Source organism: Vipera ursinii (genome assembly GCF_947247035.1).
Source record: "Vipera ursinii genome assembly, chromosome: 3".
Classification (NCBI taxonomy): Eukaryota; Metazoa; Chordata; class Lepidosauria; order Squamata; family Viperidae; genus Vipera; species Vipera ursinii.
The window spans coordinates 211212262-211231692 of NC_139516.1; the positions used below are offsets into that span (position 1 = coordinate 211212262).

The 19431-nt window shown below is 48.2% G+C and overlaps 1 protein-coding gene across 9 annotated transcripts; it reads right to left on the bottom strand.

Annotated features, from left to right (window-relative positions):
* Positions 1-1423: 1423 nt before the first annotated feature.
* On the bottom strand, positions 1424-18358 carry LRRC14 (leucine rich repeat containing 14). 9 transcript variants are annotated; one of them, XM_083360084.1, is made up of 8 exons: positions 15682-15772; positions 14724-15317; positions 9759-10064; positions 9348-9472; positions 9149-9222; positions 8113-8458; positions 3911-4546; positions 1424-2620 (listed from the first exon to the last, which is right to left on the bottom strand). In XM_083360084.1, exons 6-8 carry the CDS (start codon positions 8433-8435, stop codon positions 2050-2052), a joined length of 1530 nt encoding a protein of 509 aa, XP_083216210.1. In that variant the 5' UTR covers positions 8436-8458; positions 9149-9222; positions 9348-9472; positions 9759-10064; positions 14724-15317; positions 15682-15772; the 3' UTR covers positions 1424-2049. The 9 variants fall into 9 exon arrangements, with proteins under 9 accessions (XP_083216210.1, XP_083216207.1, XP_083216204.1 ...); XM_083360081.1 differs by having other exon boundaries at positions 9119-9222; positions 15682-15771; XM_083360078.1 differs by lacking the exon at positions 15682-15772 and adding an exon at positions 18266-18358 and having other exon boundaries at positions 9149-9472; positions 14724-14826.
* Positions 18359-19431: the final 1073 nt, after the last annotated feature.

Below are 19431 nucleotides of genomic sequence, written 5' to 3' on the forward strand. Positions count from 1 at the left end.
CAATCTGGGTCCTCATTTTACCTACCTCGGAAGGATGGAAGGCTGAGTCAACCTGGAGCCTGGTGGGATACGAACCTGCACTAATTGCAGGCAGCTGGTGTTACTTAAGGAGGCATTAGCCCACTGCTCCACCAAGGCTCCTCTCCTTGGGAGAACACTGGCATAAGCAATGGCAGCTGAGAACTTGGCAGAGCAAAAGAGCAACTACCAAGTCATAAGGGTGCAGTATGATGTAAAAAAATGCTGAGACTCTGGAAAGAGGGCAGAGAACTGGGTCGGTGTAGTAGTCTAATGAAGAGAAGGACGAGGGGGGGACCTGATAGCAGCCTTCCAGTATCTCAGGGGCTGCCCCAAAGAAGAGGGAGTCAAGCTATTCTCCAAAGCGCCTGAAGGCAGGGCAAGAAGCAACGGATGGAAACGTCTCAAGGAGAGAAGCAACCTGGAACTAAGGAGGAATTTCCTAACAGTTGGAACAATTAAGCAGTGGAACCACCTGCCTCCAGAAGCTGTGAGTGCTTCATCACTGGAGGTTTTAAAGAGAAGACTGGACAGCCATTTGTCTGAAATGGTGTAGGGTCTTCCACTTGAGCAGGGGGCTGGACTAGATGACCTCCAAGGTCCCTTCCGACTTTATTATTATTATAAAACTTTTATTCATAAAACATGAACCTCAGTCAACTGAACACTCAAACTGACTGGCACTAATTAATGGTTGACACGGGTTGCTGCCAGCATCCTAGGTATCAACCAGGTATCTCCTTAAAAAAATATTATTATTTATTATTATTTCTTTCACTATGTTTTTTCTTTCCCTCTTACCATCCCGTTGTCTATGGAGATTCTCAACCATCCAAGTTAGGGTTGTTCCAAAAGGCAGCTAGACTGCCTTGCCTTTTTTCCTTTGGAAACATTTATTTGGCTTCTCATCGTTTCTCTTTGAGTCCTTCGGGAGAAGGGCGGTATAGAAATTCAATAAAATAAATAAATAAAATAAAAATAAACGTTTCCAAAGGGGGGGGGGGAAACCTTAAGGAAGTCCAGTTGCCTTTTGGAAAAAGCACCTTTGGGACGGCCATCCCTTTAATAGCCACAGTAACAGCATCTAGACTTACTACTCCGTGGTGCTTTACAACCCTGTCTGAGCGGTGTACAAATGTCAGCACGTGTAGCCCAACAATCTGGGTGCTCATTTGACTGATCTTGGAAGGACGGGTCAGCCTGGAGCCGCTCAGCATCGAACTGCTGGCAGTCGCGAGAGTTCTGCCTTCTAACCACTGCACCACTACGGCTGTAAGTTTCACATTTTGTCTACTCATCCGTAGTTCAGCTTCAGCTCGATCAGAACTTTAATTCAAGTCGGAAACAGCTGGCGCTTCAGGCAGAACCCTAACCCTTCCCGCAAGTAAATGACAAGATTCCAGTATTTTTGCTCGGAGAGCCATCGTCTTTTATTTCAAAGATAAAAGCCGTCGTGTCGTCTTCCCCGTCCCCGCCGCCCGTCGTAAAACAAGGCTTCCCTCCAAACCCGAGACCCACAAGCCTTCCTGCTCCCACCTTATCCGACCAACACGAGAGGGCAAACGACAAGAGGCGAAAAGCGCCCAACTACACCCTCCCGTCTCGGACCACCCCCCCCACACACAGCAACAGAACGCTACATTCTCATGTACAGAATTTTTAAAAAAAGAAAGAAAAAAAACACAAACCCAATCAACCAACCAGGAAAATGACTGTTCCACCCCCCCACCCCCCCCCACCCCCCCTTGCTACATGCATTGGAATTGCAATGGAAAAGAAGAATAACGCTGGAACTGGCCCTCCGGGCTGGCATCCATCTTCAGCAGAGATGGAAAGAGGGCAGAGTGCCCCCCCTTGCCCCAACTGTGCCCCCCCTCCCTGCGTGGGGGTTCCCCTTCGCTGGCTCCTTTCCCATGTGGCTTCCGGGAGGAGGGGGGGCTGAGATCAGCGACAAGAGAGGGGAGAGGAGGGGGTTTATTCCCTCTTTTGGAGGAGAAGAGTACGGAGGTCCAAGTGGGGGCGGGGGGGGGGCTATAAACTGAAATAGTCGAGGCTGTTGTGGCGACAAAGGTTCGTGGTCCAGATGGCGTCCGCCCGGTTGGCGCTCAGCAGCATCTGCTGGAGCTCGTTGCTGACCCGGGAGAATTTCTCCTCGTCCACGGAGCCGTTGAGCAGGTTGGAGGAGGTGGGGGGCCAGGGCAGGTCGTCCCCGTAGCAGTCCACGGGGTAGGGGTAGATGACCAGCCGCAGGTCCGAGAGGCCCACCGTCTTGTGGAGCAGGTTCTTCACCCCTTTGGCCGAGATGGGGTTGCCGAAGACCCCCAGGTAGCGGAGGCGGGAGCAGCGGCAGAGGGCGGGCAGGAGCAGGTTGAGGTGGGTGTCCATCAGCCGGCACTCCATGATGTCCAGGTGGAGCAAGGAGGCGGCGGCCTCGGTCAGCAGGCCCTGCAGGGGCTGGAGGAGGCTGTCGGACAGGTTGTTGCCGCTCAGGTCCAGCTTCTTCAGGGCCGAGGTGTGCAGGCTTTGCGACAGGTAGGCGAAGTCGTTGGGCAGCAGGCAGCAAAAGGCCAGCTCCAGGCTCTCCAGCGGGCTTCGCAGGTCCCTGCAGACACAGCGAGAGAGAAGGCCGCTTAAGGACTGGCAGCCCCCCCTGTCCCCCCCATGTTATGCTCTACAGCCCCCCCACCCCACCCAGGCTGGGAACACAACGAGCTCTGCGGCCGTTTCTGGAGTGGAAGCACCCTTGGGCCCGGCCTGCCGGGCGCCAAGGACGCGTGGCCAAGAGTCACAGCCAAGGCTGGTTGTTTTACCGATGAAATTTACTGACCGCCCATCTCGCCGCAGGTTAAGTCTGGGGGGGGGGGCTTACCCTAATTTTAAAAACAACAACAAAACCTTACACGCGGTATGATCTAAGTAACGCAAAAAGATATTCAACCCCAACTAATAAAATGAAAATGGGGGGGGGGGGGGGAAGAGAAAAAAGGATGCCAAATCAAATGTGTTTCATTTGCCCAAGGATATGCACTTAAGCAGTTATAAGTAATGAATCCAACCGTGAATATATATATATCTTTTCTTTTTCTTTTTTTCCCAATCTCCCTTTTGGGCGCCCTGAAAATTACAATTCAAGAACGTGCCCTGAAGCTCTCTGGGGCTTCATTAAAGGTTTCAAGGCCCACATCCATGCCAAGGCTTGAGATTACAAAATAACAAGAGTCGCCTGCTCAGGCAGAAAACCCTATACCAGGGTTGCCTACCCCTGCCCTAGACCAGGGGTAGGCAACCTCGGCTCTTTTATGACTCGTGGACTTCAACTCCCAGAATTCCTGAGCCAGCCATGCTGGCTCAGGAATTCTGGGAGTTGAAGTCCACGAGTCATAAAAGAGCCGAGGTTGCCTACCCCTGCCCTAGACCATTCCAGACCAATGGTTGTCCAGTCTCTTCTTCAAAACTTCCAGTGTTGGAGCGTTCCACTGGTCAACTGTTCAGCTTGCGCGCCACCAATTTAGTGGGTCTTTTAAGAAGTGAAAGGCAGCACAGGAGAGATTTAAACAAATAAAAAGCAACGCAAAAGTACACATTAAGCCCACAAACGCATGGCATCCTACAAACTTTAACCCTTTCCCCTCTCCGCGTCACCCTACGCTTTTTCCTCGTCCTCTTCTCCTTCCCTATTTTCCCCTGTTTCTCATTTTTGTATTTTACATTTTGACAAATGAATCATAAAGAATAAAAATAAAAATTATCGGAGGGAGGGGGTGGTGGAAGAGACAGGCGGCAAATGGAAATGAAATTTCTGAATGGGAGCGCGGCCACTTTGCTCGAAGGAGGAACTCGGCCTTCCCCTCCTCTGCCCCGTGGGCAGAGCCGCTCCGCCTGGATCTCTTACCCCAGGAGTTGCCGCAACTTTCCCGAAAGCCGGGAGGAGCCCAGGTTCAGCTCTTTCAGGCAGCTCATGCGGCTGAGCTGGTTGGCGAAGTACTGCAGGCTCCCTTCCATGCCCACCGTCAGACGCCGGACGTCGATGTTGCTGTAGGGCAGCTTCAGGCTGGCCAGGTTGGTGAACTTGGTCAAGTACGGGAGGACCACCCTGAGGCCGGAGAGGCCGAGGTTGTTGAAACGCAGGTCCACCTGCCGGACCCCGGCCGGGTCCAGGAACTCCAGGAGCCCCACGGTGCTGGCGATGGAGAGCTCTTCTGCCCGGAAGTCCCGGCAGCGCAGGCGCAGGGCGTTGCCGCTGTTGATCTGCAGGGCGTCCTTCAGCACCACGTAGGAGGTGCTGTTGACAAAGAGGTCCACCCAGACATCCACGGAAATGGGCTGGGGCGCCGGCTGGGCCACCGAGCTGCTGTAGGGGCCCTTCCTCCGCTTGGAAGAGCGCTTCAAGCACTTGCTCTGCTGCTTGGAGACATCCAGGCAGGCCTTGGCCAGCGTGACCGTCCTGGACCACAGGCTCATGCTCTCCGGCCCGTGCCCTTCATCCTGCAGGCCCGTCATGTCCAGGATCTGCAAGCGCTGACCCTTGCTGCAAAAAGGAAAGCCGTTAAAGCAGGAGGACGGTGGGGTCCTTGCTGCTCTCTCATTTCATTACCCAACTAGGTAATATCATCAGTGCTAGAAGATAGTTTGCAGGGAGGAGGAGGAGGAGGAGGAGGAGGAGGAGGAGGAGGAGAAGAAGGAGGAGGAGGAGGAGGAGGAGGAGGAGGAGGAGAAGAAGAAGAAGAAGAAGAAGAAGAAGAAGAAGAAGAAGAAGAAGAAGAAGAAGAAGAAGAAGAAGAAGAAGAAGACGACGACTGTGGGGTCCCTGGTGCCCTCTGAGCTGGGTGGTTTTCTTCCAGACATTTCATTACCCAACTAGGTAACATCATCAGTGCTAGAAGGGAGTGCAGTTTGCAGGGAGGAGGAGGAGGACGACTGTGGGGCCTTGGCGGTGTCTGAGCTTGGTCATTTGCTTGGGGACATTTCATGAAAACTAGCTGACCGCATCTGTGCTATCACGATGAAACCTCACTCCCTTCTAACACTGATGGTGTTATCTAGTTGGGTCATGAAACGTCTTCCGAGAAAACAACCACGCTCGGGGACCCCAAAGTAACTTTTGCTTATCTGGGACCTGTCCTCCGTGCAAAGCCAAAATCTCTCATTTTAGTTTGTGAATAAGATATGTTTCATTTGGCTTTCCAAAAGCCGCATTATAGTTTTAAGACGAAGGATGCCTTGCTTAAAAGCATTATAGTTTTAAGACGAAGGATGCCTTGCTTAAAAGTTTTTAGGAGTCGAGTTTGCTGGCCTGGCTTGGTGCAAGCTGCCTACCACGTGAATCGCTAGAGCTGGGAAGCTGCCCGGCTTCTCCCGTTGATTTTGCTCGTCAGAGATTCACAAAAGGGGATCACGTGATCCCGGGCGACACCGCAACCCTCGTGGATGTGAGCCAGTGGCCGAGCCTCTGAATTTGGATCATGTGATCCTGGGGATGCTGCAACAGTCGTTAAGTGTGAAAAACGGTCATAAGTCTCTTTTTTCAGGGCCGTGGTGACGTTGGTCGCTAAATGAACTGTGGTAAGGTGAGGACTGCCATGTTTACCCAAAAATGAGACCGGGTCTCATATTAATTTTGTTCCAAAAGATGCACTAACTAAGGCTTATTTTCCAGTTTGGTCTTATTTTCAGGGAAATACGGTCCTAAATGTGATTGCGATTAATATTTATATGTTACTTCAATGTAAGGGTGTAGGTCTATACCTATGTTGTATAGAGTATGTTTTAAATGTGTGCTACGTATGTGTACACTTGAGAGCAAGCAACTACATTCCATTTTTAATGTGTGCCGTTGCGCCCACAGTATAAAATGGCAATAAAGGTTATCTAATCTAGAAAAAAAAATCTAATCTAATCTAAATGTGTCCGCCTGGCTGACAATCTTAACGGTGGCTTATTTGGGGGCCTACGGCTTATATTACGAGCGTCCTGAAAAAAATCACGCTAGGGATTATTTTCCTGGTTGGGTCTTATTTTTGGGGAAACGTGGCATCTGTAATTACTCCAGCTGATCACCGAGTGGGCTGGTCTGCCTTCCTAGAGGTCACCCTTTGCACAAGCCTAAATAATATGGACCATAAGAAAGGCTGAGCGCCAAAGAATGGAGACCTTTGAACTCTGATGCTGGAGAAGACTCCTGCGAGTCCCTTGGACTGCAAGGCGATCAAACCGGTCAGTCCTAGAGGAGATCAACCCTGGCTGCTCTTTAGAAGGCCAGATCCTGAAGCAGAAACTCAAACACTTTGGCCACCTGATGAGAAGGAAGGACTCACTGGAGAAGAGCCTAATGCTGGGAAAGGTGGAGGGCAAGAGAAGAAGGGGACGACAGAGAAGGAGGTGGCTGGATGGAGTCACTGAAGCAGTAGGCGTGAGCTTAAAGGGACTCCAGAAGATGGTAGAGGAGAAGGAAGGCGTGGAGGAACGTTGTCCGTGGGGTTGCGATGGGTCGGACATGACTTCGCAACTAACAACAACTATCTATCTATCTATCTATCTATCTATCTATCTATCTATCTATCTATCTATCTATCTATCTATCTATCTATCTATCTGACATTAACCCTGATTGCTGTTTAGAAGGCCAGATCCTGAAGCTAAAACTCAAATCCTTTGGCCACCTAATGAGAAGGAAAGACTCACTGGAGAAGAGCCTAATGCTGGGAAAGATTGAGGGCAAGAGAAGAAGGGGACGACAGAGAATGAGGTGGCTGGATGGAGTCCCTGAAGCAGGAGGCGTGAGCTTAAAGGGACTCCAGAAGATGGTAGAGGACAGGAAGGCCTGGAGGAACGTTGTCCATGGGGTCGCGATGGGTCAGATACGACTTCGCAGCTAACAACAACAACAAAATAATAAGTGTTCTGAGGGGACCAGGAAGGAAATAGGATTCTGTTGTGTCCACCGTGTTCCTTTGCTAAAATTATTCCGGTGTCCCTGGAAGAAATTGCTTTACTACTGGATTGCCTCATTGGGTACAGTTTGGTATACTCAGCGTCTTTCGGGCAAAGGGTCCAGGACGGGCACTGGGCAAATAAAATGAACATCAGGCACAGGAACCCAACCTTTCTCTTCACAAGCAAAGGTTTTAACAACGTGTGTAGGCATCACGAGCTATGAGAAATGGATTTCCAGATAAGATAAGAGGGCCAGGGTCTTAAAAATGCTGGGGAGAAGTTTAAGGGTGTGATAGAACGACAACTGGAAATGAAAGAGCCAGGTGAGAGGCACCCCAAATTAGAAATTTTAGGGAAGCCTGGTTTTAACACCACAACACTGTTTCTGTTCCTAAGCAAGACAGTGAAGTGAGCTCTGCCCCGCTTTGTGACCTTCCCTGCCACAGTTGCTAAGTGAATCTGTTGTTGTTAACTTTGTACAGGCAGTCCTCGACTTACATCAGTTTAGTGACCGTTCGAAGTTACAACGGCACCGAAAAAAGTGACTGATGACCGTTTTTCACACTTACGACCTTTGCAACATCCCCAGGATCACATGATCTAAATCCAGGAGCTTGGCAACTGCCTCCTCCTACGGACGACACTCACAGTGTGTCGTGTGTGTGTGTGTGTGTGTGTGTGGTGTGGTCACGTGATCCCCTTTTGCAACTAACTAACTAAATAAATAATAAATAAATAACTGTATGACAAGCACAGTCAATAGGGAAGCCAGATTCACTTAAAAACCGTGTTATTAACAACTGCAACGATTCACTTAACAACTCTGGCAACAAAGGTCATAAAACAGGGCAAAATTCAATTAACAAAAGTCTCACCAAGCATCAAGAAATTTGGGGCTGCATTGTGGCAGTTAAAGTCACCGGCCGTAAATACGAATCGTTTGCCAAGTGTCCGAATTTTGATCGCGTGACCATGAGGAGGCCGCAACGGTTGCAAGTGCGAAAAACGGTCGCTAGTCGCTTTTTTTGGTGCCTTTGCGCCTAACTGAGCTGTTGCAAGCCGAGGACCACCTGTATTTTTCTGGCCTCGCTGGAGAAGCACATTCTGCTACCCACCAACCTTAACCCTCGCGGGGACAAAAGAACAAAGGCGTACGCGTACCTCTTGGTACGAGTTCGATCCTCCAGCATCTTCATGAGATACGTCACCACCCCCAAGATGATGGCCTGGATGCACAGCTTGTTCGGCTTCTCCCGGATCAGGGCCCGTTCGCAATGCTGACACTTGCACAGGAGCTTCTGGAAACTGAGGACGTGGAAGGGCCAGTTCTGCACTAAATGCTGGAGCGAGGGCGTCCTCTTATCCATGAAGGCGGCCTTGAACAGGACGGGATACAGCTCCTTCGGCAGGAAGCCCAGGGCATCTTTCAGAGTTGTGTAGTGGGAGACAACTTTCTGGGCACAGAGGAAGACCAGGGAATACATGGCAGCAACTGGCCAGAGGGATGCTGTGGGAAAGATGGATATTACCAGATATTTTCTCTCCAGTCTACCTCAAAAAGCCTCCACTTACGTTTTCAAACCTTCCTAGTGACTTCAGTTTCAAAAAACATTTAATGAGAAACTGAGACGCAAAATGCACATTATAAACAAGCTAACAAAAACAACAACACAACATTCCTGCAAAGAATTCACAGAGAAGGGGTGACCCTATTGTCCAAATCACCTGAGAGCAGGACAAGAAATAATGGAGGGAAAGTAATCAAGGAGAGAAGCAACTAAGGAGAAATTTCCTGACAGGGAGAACAATTAACCAGTGGAACTCCTTGCCTCAAGAAGCGGTGAATGCTCCAACACTGGGAGTTTTTAAGAAGAGACTGGACAGTCATTTGGCTGAAATGGTTTAGGGTCTCCTGCTTAAGCAGAGGGTGGACTAGAAGACCTCCAAGGTCCCTTCCAGCCCTGTTATTCTATGTTCTGGGGAAGGGGTCTTCAAACTTGGGCCTTTGATGACTCGTGGACTTCAACTCCCAGAATTCACGCTGGCCGAGGAATTCTGGGAGTTGAAGTCCACGAGTCACCAAAGGGCCAAGTTTGAAGACCCCTCTTCTAAGGTAACAACTATTATTTGTCAATTCCAGCCAAAAACCCACAACCACTTACGGTACCTTAAAAACTAGTAGCAAATGGGTTATTACGTCTGTTTTTAGGATTGCTCTTTACTCCATCAAATACGTGGGATCCAATCCAACGTTCTGCAGTCTGCGAAAGTCTAGATTGAAGGACCAGATTAATGTCAGGCATGAAAGACCAAGTAAACAGTGAAGGTCCAATTAAAGCGACGTATTGCTAAACAGCACACAGGAATCTTGTCAACTAATGGGGGGAGGGGGGTACCTGCTGAAGTGAGATAATGGTCAATGGCAGTGAAGGAAGGTGGGATCTAGTCTGCTGGCGGCTAGGGAGGGATTCCAGGCCGATTCCTCTTTAGACTCTGCCTCCAGGTTCTGCCACTCCTTCTCCTACAGTTAGGGACAGATTGTCATGGAGAATATCTAGGTGCACACTAAGAGTTGACAGTGATTTGACGGCACCTAATCAATCAATCAATCTTGAAAGGGCCCCAAGCCTCACTCTTGTTAAAAGTTCAGAAAGGCCTTCAACCTGGCACTTCAATCACCTCCCCCTGACCGCAACAGAAGTAAAGCTCATGAAATCACCGCCTAGTTAATTTTCGATTGGATAATTTTTTTTGGTCCTCCAAGAGATGAAACTCTTATGATCGATGATCCCCTTTTGCAGACTTACAGGTCCTGGAGGTTTCCTGATGTCTTGGGACGAGAGATGGATTTTTTTTATCTCCACGGACAGCTGCTCTGATGACACGCTAATCTCTCTTTGGGGAGAGGGGACCTCCGGGACTCCCACTGTATCCAAAACAGCAGATTCAGCGCTTCCAACTCTTTTAAGGATCGCTGCTGCTGCTGCTGCTGCTTCTTCTGATTTGGTCCACAGAGCTAAACCAAAATGAGTTGGCTTTCTCAGGAAGTGTGGCTTTGCATATACTGTATCCTCTTCAAAACTCTTCCCCTTAGGATTCCTCCATGACTAAATCTGAGGCAGAAAGGCAAGAGCATCATTAACTTATTAATGGAGCTTTCGATGGAGCAGGCATACAGGTAAAACAACAGGTCTGTCTATGTCGTGAGAATCTCCACATACAGTCAATCCTCTACTCATGATTGCAATTGATTTGCATTTTTGTTGCTAAATAACACGGTTGTTAAATGAGTGTGCCCCCATTTTATGACCTTTCCTGCCGTATTTGTTAAGTGAGTCACTGCAGTTGTTAAGCTAGCAACAAAATCTGGCTCTGTCAGGTCACAAAAGTTGATCACGTGACCCGGGGATGCCCCAACCGTCGTAGATACGAGGGGGTTGCCAAATGTCCAGATTTTGATCACCCGACCCTGGGGAGGCTGCAACGGTCGTTAAGTGTGAAAAACGGTCATAAGCCACTTCTTTTAGTGCCGTTGTAACTTGGAACGGTCACTAGATCAACGGTTGTAAATCAAGGACTACCTGTATTTCGTAGATACTTGCCTGACCAGACCTACGGCTTTAAGGGGGGGAAAAAGAATACCAGGAGCTATTTTAAATGATTCAGGAGGGAAAAAGTATTTCTTTGGCTTACAATGCAGTGCATGGTTTCAAGAGGACAATCTGTACACCATGATAGCAATGTTCCAATTAGGCTTTGTTCCTGCAAAGTAGTAGATGATTACTAGCCTTCTTAAAAGCCCCAATAAAACCATTTTGATCTGCCTAAAGCGTTGTTGCAGCATTAAGCTGTGTCTGAATGACTGCTACTGAAGTGACTAATGTTAACGTTTAAGCTCTTTGTAGCTGTGTGAAAGAGTATCTTGATCCTCAGGAGTTTCTTCTTCATCTTAATGACATGCACTTTGTGCCTGGAACCACCAAAGAAGTTTAGTCTTAAAAGAGGAGCAACCTTATCTGAAACGAATTTGACTGACCTCCATAATTTGTTCAGCTCATGGCTGGATACCCCATGGCGGGGGTAGGCCACCTCGGCTCTTTTATCACTTCTGGACTTCAACTCCCAGAATTCCTGAGCCAGCCACGCTGAGGGAAAAGGGAGAGGCTTCCAAGCTGAGCCATGCTGGCTCAGGAATTCTGGGAGTTGAAGTCCACGAGTCACAAAAGGGCCATAGATTCCCCCATTCTGGCTGAGGAATTCTGGGAGTTGAAGTCCACGAGTCACAAAAGGGCCATAGATTCCCCATGCTGACTCAGGAATTCTGGGAGTTGAAGTCCACCAGTCCTAAAAGAGCCAAGGTTGCCTACCCCCTCCTGCCCTACGGAGCAACAACTAGCTTCTTTGTTCTGGGGCCTAAAAAGACCCTGGTCTGGTCAAAAGGGGAGGGGTAGACAAGCGCAGCTAGCCGGGTCAGAGGCACCTGCAACCTCACCCAGCATTTTGCAGCTTGCTATCCCATAAATAGGTAGTTTTGAGAAGAGGCAGAATATAAATCTACCCACCCATCCTCAGTTATCATAAAGAATATTCTGGGTAGGGGTGGGAAATGTGGATTTGATTGTATTTTCATCATTCTCTTGCCTGGAGGAAGAAGGTGCAATGTACTGAACTAAGAGGATGCTCCTTCTGGGAGAGGGCAGGTTGGGCAATATACTGGAGATCTTTTAAGAAAAGACTAGAGCAGGGGTAGGCAACCTCGGCTCTTTTGTGACTCATGGACTTCAACTCCCAGAATTCCTGAGCCAGCGTGGCTCACCTTGGAAACCTCTCCCTTTCCCCTCAGCATAGCTGACTCAGGAATTCTGGGAGTTGAAGTCCACCAGTCATAAAAGAGCCGAGGTTGCTTACCCCTGGACTAGACAATCACTTGTCTGAAGCGGTGTAGGTTCTCCTGCTTAAGCGGAGGGCTGGACTAGAAGACCTCCAAGGTCCCTTCCAGCTCTATTCTATTCTACCTCTTCTTCTTACCTAGGAGAAAGCTCTATTCACCCAACGGAGCTTACTTCGGAATGCACAGGTTTAATATATAAAACGTATTAAGTTTTACCAAAGAGTCTTCCAACAAGCCGAAACGCAACCTGACCGTCAGAAAACAAGGACGCTAATGTTATAAAGCGCTGTCGCTGCTTGAACTGCTAGTCTTAATTGGGAAGAACCAAAAAGGCCTCTACTCCATTCTTCTCTTTCCTTTTTATTTCTACCTCTTTTGCCCCGGTCAAATGGACTCCAGCTACCAGTCGGAAGACACAAGGGAAAAAAAAAAACCTCTCTAATTTCACAATGTTATGTACAGCTTTAGCCATCGTTTCAGCTGGGAGACTGTGACCATCCTAGACTAGGCCGAGTTCAAACAGGCTACGGAATTTCTAGAAGCCTGGCGCTCTGGTAAATTATTTATTTATTTATTTTATTTTATTTATTTATTATATTTTTATACCGCCCTACTCCCGAAGGACTCAGGGCGGTGTACAGGGCAATAAATACAAAAACAGGATACAAAAGTTAAAAGCGATTAAATAAATGTCCAAGGTTAAAACAATAATTAAGATGTATTTAAAACCCCAACCCTAACCCATCAGACCAGGTCAGACTGCTCAAATAGATACGTTTTTAAATTGCCCCTCAATAGATATGCAGACGCATACAATATCGACGTGCTGTGTGAAAGAGACTACAGACAAGCCAAACAGAATGGGAAAGAGCAAAACACCAGCAACCAGCATTGATAGGAGCACCAAGATTAACAAGGAAGGTAGTTCAAGGAACTACCAAGGCTGGCAAACAAGCTAATCATAAAACAGCCTAATCAAGGAAATACCAAGACTGACAGGGCAAGCCAGTAGCATATAAACCTAGCTGGCTCATGAAACCTCCGGAGGAGAGCAACCAAGCTCGGAGAGCACCAAGGATCCCGCAGTTCTCCTCCTTTTTCATTCCCTCTTCTCCTCCCCTTCCTCCTCCCTCCCTCCATTCTGCAAACCCACCCACTCCGCATTCTAGCATTGATGATGCTACCTAGTTGGGTCATGAAATGTCTGCAAGAAAACCGCCAGACTCAGAGAGCACCAGGAGAGCGAGCCCTCATTCCTATTCCTCCTCCTCAAGCCCCACTGCCTTCTAGCACTGATGATGTTACCTAGTTGGGTCACGCAACGTCCGGAGGAAGGCAACCAAGCTCGGAGAGCATCCAGGGACACCTCACGGAAGAGCTGTTTATATTTCCCTACCCTGATTATTTTAGCTGGAATCTCTTCTTAGTTTAACTTGTAGCTGGAGAGCACTCTGTGGGCGAAAGAAAGGAAGCAGTCCAGGTTTCTACATGCATTCCCTGGCCACAACTGAGGGCTCTATGGACCCAGCCCCAAATACGGTGAGCCCACCCAACTACAGACCCCACCAAGCTGAAGGGTCTGTTTCTGGATGATGCTTTCCTCTCTCTCCCCCTTCCCAACCCACCAAAAAAAAAATGCAAGGCTCTGGGGATCTGGAAACCGGAGACATAAGGAATACTTTTAACCAAAGAAACATTCAGAGATACAGCCGTATTCCCGTGAAACCGCACAGCAGCAGATCACATCAAATCCTACAAAACCATGGATTCCGAGACTGAATGCTTTTGCCAGCAGTTTCAAGACACAATCATCAATGAAAAAATAATCCTTACGAAACCATCTCAGCAGAGCAGAAACAAATGCCATCCAAGGACTCAAGAGACCAACAATGACATCACAATCAAGCAAGCTGAGGGCAAGCAACTGTGTGTGCCCAGATCTCAGGCCATCACACTCCTATAAGAGGCACCACAGACTTCTTAAAGCTCAAAATCTACCGACGACTCCTATGAGAACATCATTTAGCTACCACAAATGTGCCATGCAATAACTTGGGGTGACGTGATAGCAGTCTTCCAGTATTTGAGGGGCTTCTGCAAAGAGGAGGGGGACAACCTATTCTCCAAAACACCAGAAGGCAGGACAAGAAGCAACAGATGGAAGCTAATCAAGGAGAAGCAATCTAGAACTAAGAAGTTTCCTGACAGTGAGAACAATTAATCAGTGGAACAGCCTGCCACCAGAAGCTGTGAATGCTCCAACACTGGAAGTTTTTAAGAAGAGACTGGACAACTGTTTGTCTGAAATGGTGTAGGGTTTCCTGCCTGAGCAGGGGGTTGGACTAGGAGACTTCTAAGGTCCCTTCCACCTCTGTTATTCTGTTAATATTCTCACACATATGGGCTTCAAGCTGTCAGGATCATCATTAATGTCAACAGTTTAACGAAGAGAAGAGTGAGGGGGGACCTGATAGTAGCCTTCCAGTATCTCAGGGGCTGCCCCAAAGAAGAGGGAGTCAAGCTATTCTCCAAAGCGCCCGAAGGCAGGACAAGAAGCAATGGATGGAAACTAGTCAAGGAGAGAAGCAACCTAGAACTAAGGAGAAATTTTCTGACAGTGAGAACGATTAACCAGTGGAACCACCTGCCTCCAGAAGCGGTGAATGCTCCAACGCTGGAAGTTTTTAAGAAGAGACTGGACAGCCATTTGCCTGAAATGGTATAGGGTTTCCTGCCTGAGCAGGGGGTTGGACTAGAAGACCTCCAAGGTCCCTTCCAACTTTATATTATTATTATTATTATTATTATTACTATTATTATCATCATCATCATCATCATCATCATCATCATCACAGTATGCCTTCTGTGAGTTTGTACTCACCAATATGAGCTTGTACTGTGACTGAGTTTCTACTTGCTGATGAGGATTACTTCATTGTTGTTCACAATTTTGATTATAACAGTAACATCTAATTCAAAGTAAACTTGAAGGAAGAAAAAAATAAAAGTAAAAAAGTGCAAGAAAAGAAAAAGAGAAAGGATACAATAAGGAAAAAGATAACAGAATGACTTCTAATTATCATAAGTATAGACAAAGTTAGTGTTTATACTCTCTAATGTTACATTTATCTATAAACAAATCCATAAAACATCTTCTCAGTCCAGGTGCCAGTAAAAAGTTTAAAAAGTGTAACCAGAAGTAATAACATATTTTATCTTGATCAAATAAACTAGCTTTACATTCCTCCCTTTTACTTCTTTTATTCTTAATATTTTATTTGTTGACAAATATTGCCATAGGATTTTATTTCTCTTCATTTCTTCTTTGTCCCATCACACAGAGCATTTCAAGGTCTCAAACAAGCTTCGGTTGAAAATCCACAGGGAAAAAAATTACTTAGGCAACCTTGGCTCTTTTATGACTCGTGGACTTCAATACCCAGAATTCCTGAACCAGCCATGCTTACTGGGTGGCCTGGGTGGCCCCCAGGGGGAGATCCTTCTCTGTGGGCGCTCCGGAGCTGTGGAATCAGGTACCGGTAGAGATCCAGATGGCGCCCGATCTTCGCTCCTTTCGTCGCGATCTCAAGATGTTTTTGTTTGTTCAAGCCGGCCTAGCCTGATGGGGATTGGTGGGGTTTTTTTATTTTTGGTTTCTTAATTTTATCTTGGGGTTTTAGAATTGTATTCCAATTGTTTTAACTTGGGCAATCATTTAATCTCTTTTTAATGTTTGTATTTAGTATTTTATTCTGCCCTGTGAACCGCCCTGAGTCCTCAGGGAGAAGGGCGGTATAGAAATATTATTAAATTAAATTAAAATTAAATTACTCAGGAACTCTGGGAGTTGAAGTCTACAAGTCATAAAAGAGCCAAGGTTGCCTACCCCTGGTCTGGTCCAAGCCCATCCCAACGTTTGGTACAAAGGAACAGCTCTACAGTAAACAGCAAATGCCCATTGAATAGGCTGGATTCGCTTAACAACCATCTGATTCACTTAACAACTGCATTGACTTATAAAAGTAAAAACTATAGGTAGTCCTCGATTTTTGACAATGACAATTCAGTCCAAAACGTATGTTGCTAAGTGAGAAATTTGTTGAGTTTTGCCCCCTTTTACAATTTTTCTTGCCACGGTTTATTAAGTCAGGGCTTTTCAACCTTTTCACCCACTGTACTGCTTTTAGGATATGGCAACATCCGAGCACCACCAGTCGCCTAGCAGTGTCAAAAACGTGAGGACAAAAAAAAAGGAAAAAAGTGATGAAGTACAGGTAGTCCTTGACTTACAACAGTTTGCTCAGTGACTGTTTGAAGTTACAATGGCACTGAAAAAAGTGCCCCCCAAGCAGAGCCGAGCAAGACACCTGCCTGCCTGCCCGGCGGCGTTCTACCTCCTGTCCGAGGTTTTCGTTGTTGTGAGCATTTCTGTTGAGGATTGGCAGCGGGGGTGGGGTGGGGGTGTGTGGTTTTTATTTCCCCCCCCCCCCCCCCGTCTGCTGGGTGGTTGCAGCAGGTTTTGGTCACTCCACATGACCCTGGGACACTGTGACCGTCATAAATAGGAATCAGTTGCCAAGCATCTGAATGTAAGTCACAAGACCCTGGAGATGCTGCAACATTCCAGCTGATCGGCGCTTCTTCTGGGCTCAGTAGAAGCACCAGGATCAGCGCTGAGCTCCAGCTGGATCCTGGCACTGATCCTGGGTCTTCCGCTGAGCCCTGACAGCCCTGCAGCTCCAGCCGTCTCTTGCTCCGGCTTGTGCGGTGCTGCCACTGGTTCAGCTCATTCCCCTTCCCCACTACCACTTTTCTAGGATGGTCGCGTACCACCTGCCAGGTGCCCATGTACCACAGGAGGTGCCCGTACCACTGGTTGAAAAGCCCGGTATTAAGTGAATCACTGCAGTTGTTCAGTCACACGGTTGTTAAGTGAATCTGGCTTCCCCCACTGACTTTCCTTGTCAGAAGGTCACAAATGATCACATGACCCCAGGGCTCTATGAACATCATAAATATGAGTCAGCTGCCAAGGATCCAAAGTTTGATCATGTGACCATGGGGATGCTGCAGCGGGCCTAAGTGTGAAAAACAATCACATGTCACTTTTTTTCAGTGACGTTGTAACTTCCAATCGTCACTAAACAGTTTACAACATTTCATTTAAGTGACTGAAGTTACAACAGCACTGAAAAAGGTTTTCACACTCACAACGGTTACAGCATCCCCATGGTCACATGATCAAAATTCATATGCTTGGCAACTGGCATGGACTTACTATGGTTGCAGTGTCCCGGGGTCATGTTTGCAGCCTTCTGACAAGCCAAGTCAATGGGGAAGCCAGATTCGCTTAACGACACTGTTAAGGAGTTCGAGGACTCTCTATATACGCTTCAGTTTTCTGCCAAACTTAGTGTGAAGGAGCATTTAAACAAAGGACAATGTGGTGGTAAAATAAAGCACAACCCACGGACCGGTTATGATGCTTCTCACTCTATGAGGGAGATGGGCAGTTTTTTTAAAAAAAGTGAATAATAATAATAATAATAATAATAATAATAATAATACCACCCTAGAAATAAACTTGCAAGGAACCAAATCCTGCAGGTGAGGAGGAAAAAGCCAGAAAGGCTTTTGTGCTCCTTCGCCAACTTGCAATGAAATATTTATGGGCGAGTAGGCGACAATATAAACTTTATAAATAAATAAATAAGTTTAATAATTCAAACCAACCATATAAATTTTATAAGCAAGCCGTATCAATTTTATCAACCATGTAAACTTTATCAACAAACCAGATCAATTTGATAAAGGAAACCATCTCAATTGGATAAGCCGTATAAACTTTATGAACAAACCGCATACATTTTATAAACAACACGCATTGCATCGACCATATCACCTTGATAAACGCACCTCTTATAAACCATATCAACTTTATAAACAATACGCACTTTATAAACAAAGGCTATACGTCTTAGAAATAAATATGCGTTTTATAAACCATGTAAACTTTTATCAATAAAATGAATTTTATAAATAAATCTAGGTGGGGTGGTTTTGTTTTTTTTAAATGGCCTCTCCTGATGACCCGCCCATCGCCCCCCCTCCAAAAGGACCCCCTGAGGGACCCTCATTTTTCCCTCAGCGCCCCTCCCCAATTATTGGGCGCCCCCCAACCGGAAGGCCCCCGAAGCTGCGAGGAGATCGACGGGGGGGGGTGTCTCCAGAGGCCTAGATGGACCCGGACTAAGGGCCTCCTTCCCCCCCATCCGCCCTCGGGCAGGGCCCGAGAAAAGCCCCTCCGCAGCTACCGGGGATCTGGGCCCAGCCCGCTCCGGGCCTCCCTTCGCCACGCTCCTCAGATCCCGAAGGGGGTCTCCATGGCAACGGCACCCGCCGCGGCCCGCGAAGCGCCCTTACCCGCGCCTCGCTCCGTCTGGCCCGCGCTTTTCCCGGAAGCCCGCCTTCCCACCCCCACCCACCCCCAACTCCGACCGGACGGGCGGTCCCGTGGCGGCCTCCGTACTCGGCCGCGCACGCGCAGACGGCGCCCCCCCGCCTCCCGGGCCCCGTTTCCAGGGGGCGCCCAGGCGGCAGGAGAGCGCTGATTGGCTGAGCGAGGGCCGTCCTCTTTCCTATTGGTCGGCGCTTCGGGAGCGCGCGGGAGCGGCGAATCCTGTCAGGTTGTAGGCGCCGGAGATCCGCGGCGGCCTCGGACGGCGGGCTTTCCCGTAGGTTTATCCGGCGGAGAAGGCGGGAACCCGGTTTCTCCGTCCTCCTCCTCGCGGGTCACCCTCCTTGGGGAGGCCCTGGCCCACTCAAGCCAGGGGCAGGCTGAATTTCGCGGTGGGCGGTGGGGGGAGAGGCGCATCGTCCCAATCCTGGAATAAGAGAGATTTGGGAGCCTGTTTTTGCACAATTCTTCCGTACGGAGGGGGGGGCAGCGCCCGGGACCCCCCCTCCAGCCCCCTCACAGCTGCCTTTCCTGAGGTGGCGCCCCCCTATCCCCGTCCCATTGGGTGGCCTTTGGGAGCCCAAGAAGCAACGGATGGAAACTAGTCAAGGAGAGAAGCAACCTAGAACTAAGGAGAAACTTCCTGACAGTGAGAACAATTAACCAGTGGAACCACCTGCCTCCAGAGGTGGTGAATGCTCCAACACTGGAGGTTTTTAAGAAGAGATTGGACAGCCATTTGCCTGAAATGGTATAAGGTTTCCTGCCTGAGCAGGGGGTTGGACTAGATGACCTCCAAGGTCCCTTCCAACTTATTATTATTAAGTCCACTGCTAAAAAGCAATGGCCCCCCTCACATTTATATATTTTTATACACACACACACTATCTATCTATCTATCTATCTATCTATCTATCTATCTATCTATCTATCTATCGGGCCTCCTCAGGGTGCCACCGGTCAGAGAATGTCGACTGGTGGCCCCCAGGGGGAGATCCTTCTCTGTGGGCACCCCGGAGCTATGGAATCAGCTACCAGTTGAGCTCCGGACGGCGCCCGACCTTCGCTCCTTTCGCCGCGAGCTAAAAACATACTTTTTTGAACAAGCTGGCCTGGCCTGATTAAGGGATTG